This window comes from Rhinolophus sinicus, linkage group LG01 (assembly GCF_036562045.2).
Source record: "Rhinolophus sinicus isolate RSC01 linkage group LG01, ASM3656204v1, whole genome shotgun sequence".
NCBI lineage: Eukaryota > Metazoa > Chordata > Mammalia > Chiroptera > Rhinolophidae > Rhinolophus > Rhinolophus sinicus.
Window position 1 is genome coordinate 49,465,609 of NC_133751.1, and position 16,494 is coordinate 49,482,102.

General features: G+C 42.2%; 1 protein-coding gene across 3 annotated transcripts in view; it reads right to left on the bottom strand.

Moving 5' to 3' along the window:
• Window positions 1-469: 469 nt before the first annotated feature.
• Window positions 470-16,494, bottom strand: part of ETV5 (ETS variant transcription factor 5) — a 58,351-nt gene continuing 42,326 nt past the window's right edge. For all 3 annotated transcript variants that reach the window (XM_019735866.2, XM_074329097.1, XM_074329103.1), the window contains exons 9-13: window positions 14,784-14,843; window positions 10,690-10,758; window positions 10,359-10,528; window positions 5,870-5,971; window positions 470-2,981 (exon numbers count right to left, since the gene is read on the bottom strand). In XM_019735866.2, coding sequence (XP_019591425.1) covers window positions 2,760-2,981; window positions 5,870-5,971; window positions 10,359-10,528; window positions 10,690-10,758; window positions 14,784-14,843 — 623 coding nt within the window. In that variant the 3' untranslated portion in view covers window positions 470-2,759. The remainder of the gene's footprint in view (window positions 2,982-5,869; window positions 5,972-10,358; window positions 10,529-10,689; window positions 10,759-14,783; window positions 14,844-16,494) is intronic.

Sequence of the window (16,494 nt, forward strand, 5' to 3'; positions counted from 1 at the left end):
AAAATAAATGGCCTTCTTCAGTTCTCACTGATTTTCAAAGTGTCCATCTAAGGGGCCGAGCTAGAATCATTCTGGAACTCCAACTCCTAGCCTGGCTAGTAATCTTTTCACACAACCAAGGCCCAAACATGAACTACCTGTTAAAAAATAGTTACTAAGTGGTAGGAAGTAGGGGGGCACAAGGGGATGGGGTGGTCTCAGTTCACCACTGGCTGGAAAAAGGACCTCTCTGCCTCCTACTCCTTTGGATCATTTTCAGCCAGAGCTTCAGAGGTGAGGCCAAAGAGTAGCTATGCCCATTTATTTCCAGGCAACAGTTCCCTACATGACACTCAACTCCATGGTCCATTGGTAAGGCTCAACAGCTGAGAGACAGTGGGAGGGTAAGGGGGAGGAGAAAAAGGTGGCTTCTGCTTGCTTTAAAACTAGATCAGTGAGGGCAAGAAAGAGGCGGGTTTCAGGCACTTGGTAAACTGAAAGCAAACTTCTTTATTGTACACAGTACAGAATAAATGCAGCTTGGCAGGAAGCATACGGCCCTGCACAGGGTAAGTATTTCAAATCAACTGGCAGGCTAAAGCCTTTCTGCACTGTAGACTTTCCACACTCTGGAAAAGAAGCAAAACAAAACCAAAAACCAAAACCATCCGGGAGGTGCATGAGTCCGATGGGAATGCAACGGTGATGCCGCCATCTATGTCCCGTGACAGACAGCACAGGCCACGGAGTTACAGCAGGGAGGGGGAGCTCAGGCTACAGAGAGGATTATTTTCATTCTTGCTAAGATAGCATAAATCCATTAAAAAACAAAACAAAAACCCAACAACAACAAAACCAACCCCCAAACCCAAACTAGGATAAGTAAAAAAAGGAAAAACAAATCCTATACAACATTTACAACAAATAAATCTCTAGCCAGCTGGGGATAAAATATGCATCTATGTATAGACTATGTGTAGGTTAGAAAGCTATAAATATGGTTTGAAAAAGAGTCCTTTGATTAGAGTACAATGCTAATTAAGGCCCAAGCTACAGGTTCAATACCTGTGTGGGCTAATTAGCTTCCAATAGAGGAAAACCTTGTGTTTCCGTAGCTATCAAATACACCCTCTATCCCAGTGAACCTCTTCACAAATGGCAGGTCATCAGGGGGGCCATCTGAGACTATGGAGTGCTCCACAATAGAAAAAGAATTCGCAGCCCGTGTCTTACCCTCCCCAAGCCAGCATTGTCCTTCACGTATGAAGACCAGCACAGTTCTTCCCAATGTGCTAAGTGTCCTGGGGAGCAGGCAGCAAGGTACTACCACTTTCTAGTAACTTTTCCTCTACTTTGAACTCAACGTCCACATAGCGTTAGCTGGGTTGTTTAAAACGTTTTCAATATAATACAGCAATCAGATAAACTTTTTTTTTTTTTTAAAGGTGGCAGGGAACTAAAATGCTAGCACTGTTTCACCTGTTGGTGTCACATGTATGTCTCAAACTCTACTGAATCATATGCAGGGTTTAAAGTCCAAGAATTAAAGAAAAAGGGAAACAAAACAAACTGATGAAACAGAAATTGTCATCAGTCATACCTGGGGAAGAATCCCCAGGGTTCCCACCAGGTGACCAGGTTTCAAATGGACATGACATGTATTATGTACATCTGCTTTCCAGAGAGGGCGTGTTAGAGACCATGGGAAGTATACACATAGAATCTAAGCGGGTGTCCAGGCTGCCCTGCACACCTCAACAATGTACAACTCAGGTGCAAAGTTCTGTTGGGCTGTCTGGTGCAGAAAGCACAAAGCAGGCAGTAAAGCGGGCGTGTATACGGCTACGGGGAAGCCCCCACACAGCCCCTTTCAAGCTGCAGCGTCTTCATAAGTTGGCACTGCCCTGTCTAAGGACACAGTGCAGTTACCGAAAGGTTTTTTTTTTTGCTTTAAATACCAAAACTACAAAAATCAGTTTATAAACTGTTTTTCCAAAACAACCACCAAAACAAAACAATCCCCCGAATCAAAGCAAAACAAAATACTGTCAAAAGTGTTAATCACTCTTCTCCTAAAATTAAAGCCATCCGCACACAGCCATGTGACTGGGAAGAGAAAGGGGGCTTGTTCTACTTGGTGACCATATGGCCAGAAGGTTCCAAAGAGTAGCAATGGTTTATTATTTGAGAACCATCAAGTGGGTACCAGCTGTTCTGACTTTCCCCCCTTCTTTCTAGACCAAGGGGAAACATTTCAGATTGAGCTAGATGAGCAATCTGAATTTTAAGATATTTTTAACCCTTCATGGTTTTGAGCCTCCCCCAACTTGGCCTACCTTCTGTCATGTGGGTTTGTGATTTCTTTTTCAGTAAATTGTGCAAATCAGAGCCCTTCTATGTAAAGGTATTTTAGTAGTCCATGATCAATGCAGATTGTCACACACTCTGTCCTGGTTTGTGAGTACTAACCTGAACAAGGTATTGCTTTGCACGTGTCGTCCACGAGAAGAAGGCTCCACTGCAATCTCTTCCCAGAAACCTTGTCAGGATCAAAGCTGAGGCATCAGCCTTTTGGTGGTTTTTCTGCCCCTCCCTGTTCCCACTCCCCAGCAAAGGTATCTGTCTGTAAGGGTGCCAATCCAGAGACAGCTTGGGTTCTCCAGATAATACTCAAAGGGCAAGCTTTAGGAACAGCCAAAAACACAAACAAAACCACTGCCCTCGTTTGCCTGAATGGGAACTGCTAACGCTAGGCTTTGGCTGCTCAGCCACTCAGAAACTTAGTAAGCGAAGCCTTCGGCATAGGGAAGGCCACTGCAGCGATCCATGTCCAGGAGGTACGCAGAGTTGTCTTCAAAGTGGGTCAGTGGCAGGGTATCCTCCTCGCTGAGGTGGCACTCGGACTCTGCTTTCAAGAACGGACGCTGGTTGTCAGGGAAGGCCATGGAGAAAAGGGCATCTGGGTCACACACAAATTTGTAGACGTATCGCTCCCCAGCCACCTAAGCGAGAAAACACCAAATGAGGCCTGGCTGGAACAGGGCATGGTGGGGACCAAAGGAAGAACAATGAGACATTTGTAAGTCACCAAGTTCTCCAGGGACCAAAAGAGGTTCACTAGGAAGTGATTATCCAAATCCTTCAGATTTATTTTAATAAATCTTAGGGACCTGTTACCTGCCAAGTGTTTCTGTTGACAACAGTTCAGCAGTTGAGATATCTGAATTTCAAATTCATACTAGATAGGCTCTTTTAGCAGAAAATACTCACTGTCTTAGAAAGAATGGGTATGCTGAGGCTGGTGCCTGGTGTTATGAGAAGGTGTAAGGATTGAAAGGTACAGTGCTGAAGCCAGGCCACGGTTTCAGTCACCTCCAAAGTTGTACAAGTCTTCACAGTACAGCTTTGTTATTTCTGAAGGGCTAGGAATCTGATCAGAAAGCCTATGTGGAAATTTTAAGTTTGTTCCAAAGCCAAGTGGAATCGCTTCTTGGCTTACCTGCAGTTTTAAATTACTCATTCCATGGTTCTGTTACACTGAGGAACTGGTAACTGCCTTATATGGATTGTATGCATTATAATATTATTAGCACCAACAGGCCTTGATTATCAAAAAGCCTCGTGATGTAGCTGACGAGCAATCTAGGTCACTGGGAACCCATTCTCTGCTGGCTGCTTTGCAAGTACAAGAAGACACATGCCACTGAAAATCAAACCCGACCATCAGCTCTGCTCAGGTAATGCAGAGGGGAGCGGGAAAGTGGCTAAAATGACTGGTGAAATAAACATTTCAGACTCAGAAATTCAAAACGTTGAGTTTAACCCTGCCCTTCAGTTATTCTGTTGTGATTTTAAAATCCTCTTTTTAAGATACTCACAGGTCATATAATGAATATAACAATGATCCCTTACTTTGGGGAGCACATTATTTTTTTCCGGGACGTTTTCACATCTATTACCCCATGAGTTAGAGCGCTGGGATCATCACCTACATTTTTATTGGAAGTACAGGCTTTGGGAGGTGAAGCGACTTTCTTCAAAGCCTACAGCTAAGTACATGGGAGTGTTGGGAGATGAGCCTGTCCGAGCCTCATTCTTGTGCCTTCCTGAACTCTTTGCCTATTTTATTCTCAGAAATAAACTTTTCTACTTCCTTAGAAAACTTAAGAACTAGCCACAGGGACAGCTCATTGCTCTTAGCTCAAGTTACCGTGTCTTGGTTACATTCAGAGTTGGGAAAAGTAAAGGAATATTGGCTCTCCTTCCTAAATTTAATATTCCACCTGATAATATTAACATTTAAGGGAGGAGGGGTTTTAGGGGAAAATTGGAAATGACTGCTAATGGATTCAGGTTTCTTTTTGGGGTGATAAAATGTTCTAAAACTGATTATGGCGATGGTTGCACAACTCTGTGAATACATTAAAAACCACCGAATTATACCTTATAAAAGGGGGGGGGGGAGCGGTCATGTAGGAGGTGACACCCATCCTAGAGTATCTATTACCTCTGCCAAGTACTAAAGTTAAACCCTCAGTTCTGCCCCAAAGGAACTCACACTCCTGTGAGTGATGGACACTGACACTAACGGAGGAATTAAAATACAGAGAGAAGGGAAGGGCAGTGATCGAGAGAAGTGCGGGTGCTAACAGAAGCAGAAAACGAGACTATGTACCTCAGCCTGAGGACTTCAGATTCTTGGAGTAAAAAGGTGATTACTGAGACAGGAAACAAGCAGAAGCCTGCCAGGTAATGAAGGTATTAGGAATGTTCTAGTTCTCCAGTAGGATGGTAGTTTAATAGGTGTTTTTTTCATTTTGTAGTTTGGTAACTTATATGAATGTGGTATGTACTCTCTGGTAAATAATCACCATATTCATTAAGAGAAAGATGGCTGTGCTAGTGAAAGTAATCAAGTATGAGTGAGGAAACGGGAGTTAGATGGTGCCCAAACTGGAAACAGCCTTTGATCTTTGTAGGAAGCACTTAAAAGTCGGGACTGTATCCAGAAGACCATCCATGAAAAGCCGTTCAATATTTTTTAAGGTAGTAAGAGGAATATGGGGTCACATTATCACATTATCACCTGCCTATGAGAAAGATCAACCTGGCTTTGTGCGTAGACAAGTTCTCAGCAGCAATAACGATACATTTCTGCCAAGTGCATCTTGGCGGCTACTGCCACGTAGATTGCCTAAACGTGTAAATGCTAGAATTTGGATACAGCATACAATCAGGTGGCTAAGAAAGACCAAGCCACGATTTGCCATTTGCCTATCCATTGGATTTTAAGATTGGGGTCCTCCACCACCTAGCCTAATAAAGACTTTGTACGGTCTTCCTCAAAATACACGTCATCCTTTATTCTGCAATCTGCTACCAAGTGATTCTGCTGCCATTTTACAAACGTTGGGTTTTTAACTTGAGTTCCAGTTTCTACAGGTTCTGAAAGAGAAGATTTTCTTACTCCTCTAACACTTTTGAGAGTATTAAACCAACACATTTGAAGGTCTAGGTGTTCTACCAATGAAAGACTTCAATGACGCTCTTGTGGGAATGGAAAACTTGAAGTCGATTCCGTCCCGTGCTCCTTTATGGATATAATAGTTGGCCTAAGTGTCATTTTAAGTAAAGCAGAGGAATCTAATTGTCCTACGATGTGTTCCACACACAACCTCTGATTTTCACACATACCCAAGAGCATTAAAGGTGTCTTTTACATCTCATTTGATTCTTAAGTTTGTTTTTCCAAGATTTTTTCCTACCACAGAATCACTTATGAGTCTAAAATCTTCTCCATTCAGCCATTATAAACAGTTTTTACAGAAGCCCTTGCCAATTTTCTTTGAAAGTGGTCAGAGTGATGTAAGTATCTCTCGTAATTGCTCACCTTCTGCATGATGCCCTTCTCATAGTAATAGCGTAGAGAACGGCTGAGCTTGTCATAGTTCATGGCTGGCCGGTTCTTCTGGATACCCCAACGCCGAGCAACCTGCAGAGACATGAAAGCAATAGAAACTCACTCCCTGGGCCTAGTGGCTTTCTCCCAATCTCAGGAGAGCTGGTTCTGTTACCTGACTGCTCTGGTCAGTGCTCCATTTCCTTGACCTGGAAGGAAAAGCATTTAATTCCCTGAAGACCAAACATTCAACAAAGGTGATGATTCAGTTACAAATGCTAAGAGGTGAGACCTAGGGGTGGAAGAATCCTAGTACTGTAAGATTGCAGAGGGCTTGGCTAATGTCCCAGAGGAAGCAGGCTCTCTACTGTTTCTCCACATATGAATTATTGACCAATACCCACAGACCATTAACATGTTGCCATTAAGTGCTATGGTTTTTGTAGCAGTCAATAAGGAATAATTAGAATGGTCATTCCTGAAACATTAGAAACACACTAGTGAGTTGCTAATGGGCCAGCAGAGCAAAAGTTCAATTCTAATAAGATTGGAGAGGGGCTGGGAGATGTTTACTTATTGCAGCTCATGGAGTAAGGAGGAATCAGATCATTTCAGCCTGCTGCCATCCAATCCCCTACTCCCAGCAGACCTGCAGAATGGACATTAAAACATGTAGCAGCATTATCCACTTAATGAAAAATTAACAGGGTTTCCCAAATAGTTCTGAAGTGCATTATACCCACCCAGTCCACCTGAGGTGCAGTGATGGGAGCATGGAATTGGAGCTTCGGGTGAAGAAACCTTATAGACAGAAAACGTCCTAGGACAGTTTACCCAATTATCAAGACAGCCATGCCATTTCTGTTCTCAAGTATCTGAACAGCCCAAATCCTACTTATAAGGATGACTGTCGAGGTGGGAGAATAACAACCCTGGACACATGAGTCTTCTCAGGTCTTTAAATGTATGCAAACCTGGCATCATGGTTTGAACATTTTAGTCCAGTTTTGGAAACTTTTTAATAAAGCAAAATAACTGCATTCCTTTGATCTTTAAAAAAACAAATGTTAAACATGAACTGGGAGGTAGAGCGACTGCAAGTAGAAAAGTCGGTCATATAATAGCATTTCACTTATAGCATTAGGTTGGTACAAAAATAGTCATGGTTTAAAAGGTTAAAATTGCAAAAACCAGTTACTTTTGCACCAACCTAGTATTTCCTACATATTTGGGCATAATGAAAGCAACATTTGAATTCAGGATTCTAAAATGACCTTTAATAAATACCAGAAATGATCTGATAAATAAGGAAGAATGCACTTGCCCTAATTACATTAGAATAATTCAACAGCCATGAGTCCACTTTGCAAGAAACAGTGTGAAAGTTACATTTCCACTCTTTGGCTTCATGTTCCTAAAGCACAGATGATGTCCCTGGGTCTCCTTTCTCCATATTGCATCCATTCAACTCTATCTTTGAAAAAAGCCAAAAATGCAAAATTAACTCCAAGTTACATCCTGGTTAGAGAAGACGAACATTTTAATGGAAGTAGCGATATAAAGAGAAACTTTCTAAACCAATATATGTCCTTCTCCCCTGTTCAAAAGAAATGAGAGTATAAAATTATACTCACACTACTGTCAGCTACCTCAGGCAGGGAACCTTAAAGGAAGCCCAGCCTCATCATTTTACTATATTCAGGGGTGGAAAACAATTCTTGAATATTCTTCCACTTCAGCCACAACCTCTCTTTGCTGTCACTTGTTTACACTCAATAGCTCACTGGAGAGAGGTTTTGTAATATGCAGACTTTCAAAGCAGCTGTGGTAGCCATAGTTACTGACTCGTCCTCTTGGGCCGGGACCCTGTGATTCAGTAGCCATCACCAGGGCTGCTCCTTCTACAGAAACGCAAAATGCAGCACAACTGCAGAGCAGCTGGAAATGAGGGCTGCCGCATTTCTGGGGAGAGGGAGCAGGCAATAGCTTGTTACCAGCTCTTCCTTCCTTTCATCTTTCTCAGTCGTTACTTTGATAGCATGCATCTTGAGTATGATGGCTGAAGGAGTTAAAAAAGAAAAAAATCCACATATCTTTTCCTCCCTTTTCAAGAGAAAGCAGCCACAGCACAGGGAGCGGCTTTTTCTGCAGCCCATCCTTTTACACCTCCCCATGGCATCAGTTATCTGCCACATGTTCAACAAACAACCCTACCCCCAAAATATTCATTAATGCAGATTCACAGTGAAAATGGCTCCAGATTAAAGCCGAGTCAGTCATAATTGAGAGGGTGCTAAGCTGGATGACTATCAAAAGACATTTGATTAGGGGGCCTGCCAAAACGCAGTTCTAAAACCACAATTTCCATGCACAGTGTAATGGATATTATGGATAATTACCCAGAGTGCACTACTCAGCCACACAGCTGCCTACAATTACGTCCCAAACAGCTTCCTCCTCCACTTCACCCTTCAAGCTCCCCCGTGACAACTTCTTACAGCTTTTCGAGAAGTTGGTCTCTTCTTGACATTAACAAGAGACGGGCCCACAAGGAGTAGAGTGGGGGGTGGGAGTGGGGAACGCAACAAATGCTGCATGTTCCGTGGCTAAAGTGCACAGAGGGAACAGACCTAGTCCTAGGTTAAGAGAATGGAACATTCAGAGTTCACGGAATGCGTGGGGATTTCAAGGTGGGGTGGAAAGAAGTACTTCCTGAAGAAATAAAGCTGTCCAATCAGCCGAGGGATTCTCAAGGCCACCACAGGCCTCTCACGTGACTTGGAAGCTTGGCATTTATGAACATTCTGGATTAATATTAGTTTCTTTATTAAGTAAGAAAGCAGGGGCCCTTTGCCATCTGTTCATCATTTTCTTTACTACTGGTAGGAGAGCAGAAGATTCAATAACAGCCTTACAAAGAGTCATAACCAGGTTTACCTGCAGCTGTACAGCCTGTGCTTAGGCCCGAGGCAGTGGCAATAAAGTAATAAAAGCTCCTGTTTGTGAAACAGGATAAATCAATAAGGGCTGCCCACATGACAGATTTACTTTCAAAAAGCCTCAGAGAGTTTAGGCGACATGCTTTTCTCAAGCCTCACATAAACCAGGCCATGTTATGAGGAAAAGAATGTGGGGCAGATGGCTCTCCAGTATGGCTGGGAGCCTAAAACATAGCTCCATTTCTGCATGACTTAGCCAAAAGAAACCTTTAGAAAAACACAACAGTGGTCCCAAACTCTGGCTATGAAGGTAGACTGAGTCTTAACAGAAACTGATTACAATATGAGATGTTGACATATTTGCATTTTTGTGAATGCTACAAAATAGGGAATACCACACGTATATCTTCTTTTGTAACTGCCCTTAATGAAGCCTTCCTTATTCTCCTACCAGTCAAGATTCTTCTGAAGTTTCCAATCCTCATATTCTCTTTTTCTCATCTTAACTTTCAGGCCATTTTCTTCTTCCAAACCAAGTGCCAGGTTGTTACCTCCTGCTGTTAACCCTCATACAACTTAGGCCCTTGGTGTGCTAACATGAGCCCTGGAATTAATGGAACAACATGCAAAACTGCAGTTGTTGCTCAAATGTCGTCCAAGAGTAATGTTCCCATTTCAATTACACATAATCCAAAGATACCTTTTGCTCTGTTGGTTTAATATAAAATGCCTAAGTACACACTACTAAAAGAAGCATATGTCAGATTTTCAGGGCCATCATTTCTTTTCTATTTATAATCTCTCTAGATTCTAAATCAAAGAGAAATTAAAAATCAATGATTTGTCTGAATGGCTCTTGATTTGTCTTCTCCACTGAAGTAATGGTACTGGTTCTGTCCACAGGCCTTTCTGTGAATAGTTCTAGGCAAACAGACAGAAACAATGTCAACAATGTTTCTTTCTCTATTAACAAAATAATGAAGGTCTGTGTCATCTCTCAACTATTACGATGGAACATAATATACTTTAAAAAAATCGAAGCTCCTAAGATTGACCTGTCTCTGATAATTTTATTTTATTTCTTTAGGTTAGCGTCATTTGAAATACACAATGGGCTAATCGCATCCTGTAATATATTACCAAAGTGTCATACCAATGTTCCCGTAGTCTCAGATATAGGCTATGACATGAGAGCCGACACTGAAACAAGTTTCCCACTGAAACAACACTTGGAAAAGGCTTTCCAAGAGGGAAAACAGACCCTATTTGGATGTAAGTCTTGACAGCCTCACTCCCCAGATTTTGCAGAAATGTTACCAATACTTTTTATATATTCTACAGTGGAGAACCCCACCTCTCCATGAACTGTAAACTGTCCGATTAGTAGGAAGGGCACTGCCAAGCCCAATAGCCAGGCCATAATCTGAATAAGGAGAGCACATTTAACAGTAAAAAGCCTCCGTGGAGAACTAGACAAGAACAAACCTCACCATCAGCATCAACAAATAGAAAACTCATTTGCGTCGGCCTGCAGTGCTCACCTCCTCGGGTTCTATCAGCTTGAACTCCATGCCTCGGCCTGTCCAGGCAATGAAGTGGGCGTTGGCTGGGTCATCAAGAAGAGTGACCAGGAATTGCCACAACTGAAGAGAACCTCGCCTCTGGTAAGGAGGCCCCTCCCGATACATGGTGGGTTCTTGTTTGACTTTGCCTGTTGGGGACAAAGATACAAATGCAATACTTTAGTCTGAAGTTTCTCAGGTGACTTGGGCAAAAAAGAGTTCACACCAATTTGGTGCGAACGAGACTGACAGAGGAGCTCTGACATCTCCAAACCTCCTGCTTAGCAACAAACTGGATGGGGCTCCTTACCTTCCAGTCTCTCGGGAACAACACAAGTGTCATCGAAGTACAACCGGGGATCTTTTTCATATGAAAAACCTGAAGGAGAATTTAAAAAGACTATGTTGTTTAACAAATTCTCTGTGTCCTACTAAAACTGGATTTAAGAACTAAAATGGGATTCTTCCACTTCAGGTCTTAAGCCCTATTAACTGCTGTATCTATGGCAGGCTGCATTTTGGGGGACTTCAAAAGGACTTAGGCGTTCATGTTCTGACGGAATCACCTGAGCCTCGGTCAGAGCGGCATTGATTCTTGCTATGAGAGCTAAGACTGCAGGGAAGCACTGAGTCACCAGCTAAGTTCCTTCACATCTTGCTTATGAGGTCTGCATGGATCAGTGTTGCTGGGACTAAGCCTTTCTATCTGAAAAGATATCTCATCTATTTCAGTTGGCCCAGCTGCATGGATTTGGTTCACCTGTACATACTCTCACCCTTTTTTTCCTTTTAGCGAATATTAATTTCAATATTTCCTACTCGTCCAGGCTGCCCACATACCTTATTCAATTATGATAGAGCTTGGAGGGTAGAGAAGGTAGCCAAAATGAGTAAAGACTTGGGCCTGTGGAGAACTGTGACAAGCAGTAAGTTTAAAAGCAAGATGGAGTTATTATCACCAGGCAGTGGAAGGAATATGAAGACTTTCTAGCAATAGATAAATCAGAGGTAAGAAAGGGGAACTGACTGGTCAACAACACATGTTAAGTGGAAATGAAAGGGAGCAAGGGCCAAAAGGAAAGGGGTCAGGAAGGGTGGCCCGGCGTTCTCAGTCCATGAACCCTTCATATACATTCAGCGCTGAGCACCACGTCACCGGGCACCCGAACAAGACCAGCAGTTCAAATCCAAGCCAGGTAACAGACAGGCTTGATGGGAACCACAGCCCGCTTCCGGGGTGAGCACTCCGGCGTGCTCTCCTGCACCAGCACACTTCTTCTGGGTGGTAAACCACTCATCGGGCTGTGCAGTACAGGTGTATGTGTGCCTGCTGGGTATGCAGAGGGGATAGGGAGGGGAAGCCACTCTGCATTGAAGGGCCTTCCTTAGATTTTGAGAGGGATTTGCTATGACTTGAAAAATCTACAGGTAAAGGTGCCAAGAAACAACCTGCTGTTCTTTCTGCACAATCAGCCCAGATCAAGCTCTTGGCAGGACCAGCGCGACTTTTAAGAGGCCTGGGACTGGGAAAACACTGCCCAACTTAAAGGAAACTGCGATTGCTTTGAGGTTTATATTACTCATTTTTGTTTTCTCAGCCCCCAGCACTATTTCTCTGCTTAACTATATCAAAGGATGTATATTTTATTGGTATTTACTTATTATTTAGGCCCAATAAACATTTATGCCAGAAACTGTGCTAGAAGGAGGTAGATAATGAGAAGAAACAGACTTGGGACTTGCTTGCATCCCAACTGGAGGAGACAGGTAATAAAGAGGGAAAAAAAGAAATGAGACATGGTGTAATATAGAACATTAAAGAGTGTGCACCCTGGAGCCAGACTAATAGACCTAGATTAGCTGTGTGACCTTGAACAAGTTAATTAATTTCTCTGTGCTCAAGTTTCCTCATTTCAAGACTAATTCCTACGTTATAGAGTTGTGGTAAGAATTTAATGAGTTAATATATATTCTGTTCCATGGATCTATTTATCTTTACACCAGACTGCCAAGAATAGCTCCTGGTAGATAAGTGTGCAATAAATGATAGTTTAAAAAAATTAAGGTAGTTAATTATACATTGGGCTAAGTACTATTAAGAAATAAACTGGATGATGTAAGAGCTTTATCTTGTAACATTGTCATGGATTCTAAATTCCTTGAGGATAAGGACAATTTCCTGAGTATTTTAGTATCCTCATAACACCTGGTATATTATAAGTGCTTAACAAATACCTGAACAAATATGAGAAGCTCATTAGTAGTCGCCATTAAAAAAAAGATTTAAGAATACAGTGCTAACTTTTAAGTCAGGGATTCAGTGACTCCTACAATAAATTTATTTCCAATTTTGGTATTAGAAAACTGACTTTAATGACAAACTATTATACTTTATATTATCAATAAGAATTACATAATCCATCATGCTTCATGCATTTTGCCTTGGCTATCAGGAAGCTACTTATTTCCCAACTTTCCATATAGATTTTGATAACTCCAGTGATGGTTTGATGGCCTTCTTATAAGTACACTACTTCAAAGTTCACACACCTGTTAACCTTGCCAAGTTATTTCTAGAGCTTTTCTTCCTCTAAGGTTAAGGATAATACATTCAGAGTATATAGGGAAAATATGTAAATCTAGATTACATTCTAGGTTTGGTTTTCAAATTAATCAGATGAAGTCCTGCCCGAGTATCGTTTTGGTGTTATTTTGTGGTTTCTAGTCATTGACACATGTGGTTCTCTAAAACATCTGGAAGATGCTGTTGGTTTAAGTGAAATTTAAGGCAGTTGAATTTGTACCAGCAGTTATTATCAGTTGTGGCCACAACTATCTAATCACTCAAATAAAGGTGGCAGGAAGGAAGGGCCTGTATGAGGAGCGTAGTAGAAATCAAAGATTCAAAACAGCATGCAAAGATTCCAGGTGAACGCTAAGGCAGGATGGCTATCTTAGTAATCACAGATGTCAATCAGAAACGCTTGTTTCACTGTTTCACAGGCATCTGTGGTCAAGCCGGTATAAGAAGTAGAGAAAAACCATGGCAGGGTAATTTAGGGCAATTAAGAATGCAGGTCTCTTTGAAACGAACTTCTTGAACGTGTGTGGAGGCAGGGAAAAGAATGGGAAAGGGTGGGGAAAAAGAAGACAAACTTGCCAGATATTCTGTGTGTAGTAAGCAGCTCAGGGGTCAAATGACAGACTAAAATATTTCCTTTAAGAGCATGCTCCTTTCTAAATGTTGTAATTATGCAAAATATTTTCCTCCCTCTCTTCCCTCGCTCCCTCCTAGTTTCCCTGCCGTAGGCATCAATTGCTCCTGTCGAGACATTTGGAAACCTAGAAGAGTCCCAAACAGTTGTGCCAATCACAGTCAGAGGTCCAGTAGATAGCCCTTCCTTCCCAGGGCTGGACACTCAGAATATCCCCAGGTGCCCAGTGAAACAACACTTGGTCTCCCCTCTAGGCAAGTCAGTGGGAAGCAGCTACTCATTGAAACCACTCAAGAACCAATTACTTACAAAAAACAGTGAATGCTCCATAACGCTGTTTTATCAGTTCTTTCCACCTTCCTCTAAAAACTCTAGAGAACCGTGGTTACCAATTTTGGATGCACACTGGAAGCGCTGTGCATTCCCTGTGGAATCCTGGGGAACTTTAACTACTAACTCTTGAGTCCCACCCCAGAACTTCTCATTTCACTTTTCTGGGTAAAGCCTGGACACCACATATTTAAAAGCTCCCCAGGTGATTCTAATGTGTAGCCAAAGCTGAGACTTTCTACTCTGTAGTAGTTATCAAACTTGAATGTGCATCAGATCACTGGCTGGTTAAAACAATGCGTTTCTGAGTCAGTAGGTCTGGGGTGTGTCCTGAGAATGAGCATTTCTAACAAGTCCCAGGTGAAGCTCAGGCCATAGGTTTGGGGAAATCACATTGCATAGATCATTTATGGAGATGAATGTGACAGAAAATAAGACATTTCTGGGGAAGTTGTTCTAAGAATAAAACCCTTTCCTGTTTCAATGTTCAGAAGAGAAGTCCTGAACCTACCATCGCAAGTCGTGACACAATTCCTAAGACCCAGTATAGGTCAACAGTGTTATATATAGCTGTATAACCTCCTTGTGTGGGAATGTGGAACTGAGGTTGGTTCATTTTTCCTTCATGTTACCAAGTGAATGCTTAAAAGTGAGGGTCATTACTACTGAAATTGATGGCAGCTCTCACAGTGTTCAGGAGCGTACCTCAAACCCTGTGTGTAAAGTAACTGAAGGTTATGATCAATTAGCTCTCATATTCATGAGCTAAGGAAGAGTCAACCTAGGATCTCAAATCTTAGCCAGGAAATAGCAGTTTTAAGCTTCCTCAAATATTATTATTTTTTTTAAAGCTACTTACCTTCATGGCTGCTGGAGAAATAGCCCCCTCTCACGTAGGATGACTGGCAGGTAGGCACTTCTGAAAGAGAAACACAGACATACACACTCTCGTCACTGGTTTCTGCAGTTGAATCAGTATTATCAGTTGAACTGCAGCTCTGCGATAAAGCTCCTGAACCTTCTCCTGCTCCAAGGTCATGTTTTTTTGGTCTTGTCCTGGGAAAAAGGTACCACCCCAATAAGCAACATAGAAAACACTATAACCCAGCATCTGAAAGTAGGACTCCTAATCAAGAGAACTGGGAAGAAATAAATGATGCCTCACTCTCATCACTTACTCATTTTAGAAATTAGTTAACACTAAACCTGGTGAGAGAGTTAATACCATGTTTCCCTGAAAATAAGACCTAACCAGAAAATAAGCATCAGCATGATCTTTCAGGATGCTCATAATACAAAATAAGCCCCAGCGCGTCTTTTGGAGCAAAAATTAATATAAGACCTGGTCTTATTTTCGGGGAAATACGGTAGGTCTTATTTTATATTATGAGCATCCTGAAAAATCATGCTAGGGCTTGTTTTCCAGTTAGGTCTTATTTTCGGGGAAACGCGGTAGAAGAAGAAATTGGCTTTTAAAAGGCCAAACTTGGCCTTCTGCCTATAAAGACTGTGGCGTTAGGAAGGGGTGGAGTATTGCTTTAGATCTTTCCCAATTTGCTCTCCTTTACAGTTGACGGTCACATCCAATTCTGCTGCAAGAGGTGAGGGTATTTTTAGGTTATAGAGATTAGGGGATTTGAAGCTATGAGGTTAGGACAAGAACTGGCAGGAGTGGGGGACTGCAGTTTAGCAAGTACACTTTCACCATGCTGGAACTGTTAGAATGAAACCCAGGCTCAAGCAATCTCTTCTTCAGGGATCATGTTATCAAGGTGTCCACTGAAAGAAAAGACAGTGAGTTGAGTTGTGCCCATGTGGGACAAGCCTTTACCCCAGGAATACCACTCAGATCAAAGAATTAGAGATATAGTAACATCTGCTGGGTGTCTTGCTTTAAGAGAGTGGGGTGGAGTGAAAAACACGTCAGGACAGATTAAATGTCATCCTCAAAGGAAAAATGCTGGTTATGCCTGCTCCTGAGAAAAATACATCAAAACCTTCAGGAGGAATGCCAGTGGAAATTTTACAAGCTATCAATACTTATACTTGGTAATTTTTCTATCATAAAGCAACAGATGTCTCCCTTCTGCCTATCTCCACAGCCTTTCCCATAACCAATTCCTGCCTGAACTGAGCAATCTATGTATTATCACACAGAAGGTCAAGAGCAAATTCTATGCCCTATTCCATTTGCAACGGCCATTCAAGTACATATCGCCCCACCGCTCCGCAGGGTCTTCAAGAAAAGCATGCCCGGGAAAGGCTGAAAACCTACCCGCCACCCTCAAATTCCTCTAGCACCAACCGCAAGAAAAGAGTGAAAAAGTTTAAGTCATTTCTGAAAGAAGGGAAACCAAAGAGGAGGAAACAGTTTCTAAGTGCAAGCTACAAAATCCCAACTCTCCTTTTCCCTAAGATCTCCATTTAATAGGCCTGGCCTATAAGATACAGTCAGTGAGTGTGTGTGGGGGGGGGAGGGAAAGGAGTCCCCAAGTATAGCTTAAACTCTTGATATGCTTTAGTTCAGAGACAATTGTAGCAGACAAGAGCATCCTGTTAACTACGTAACA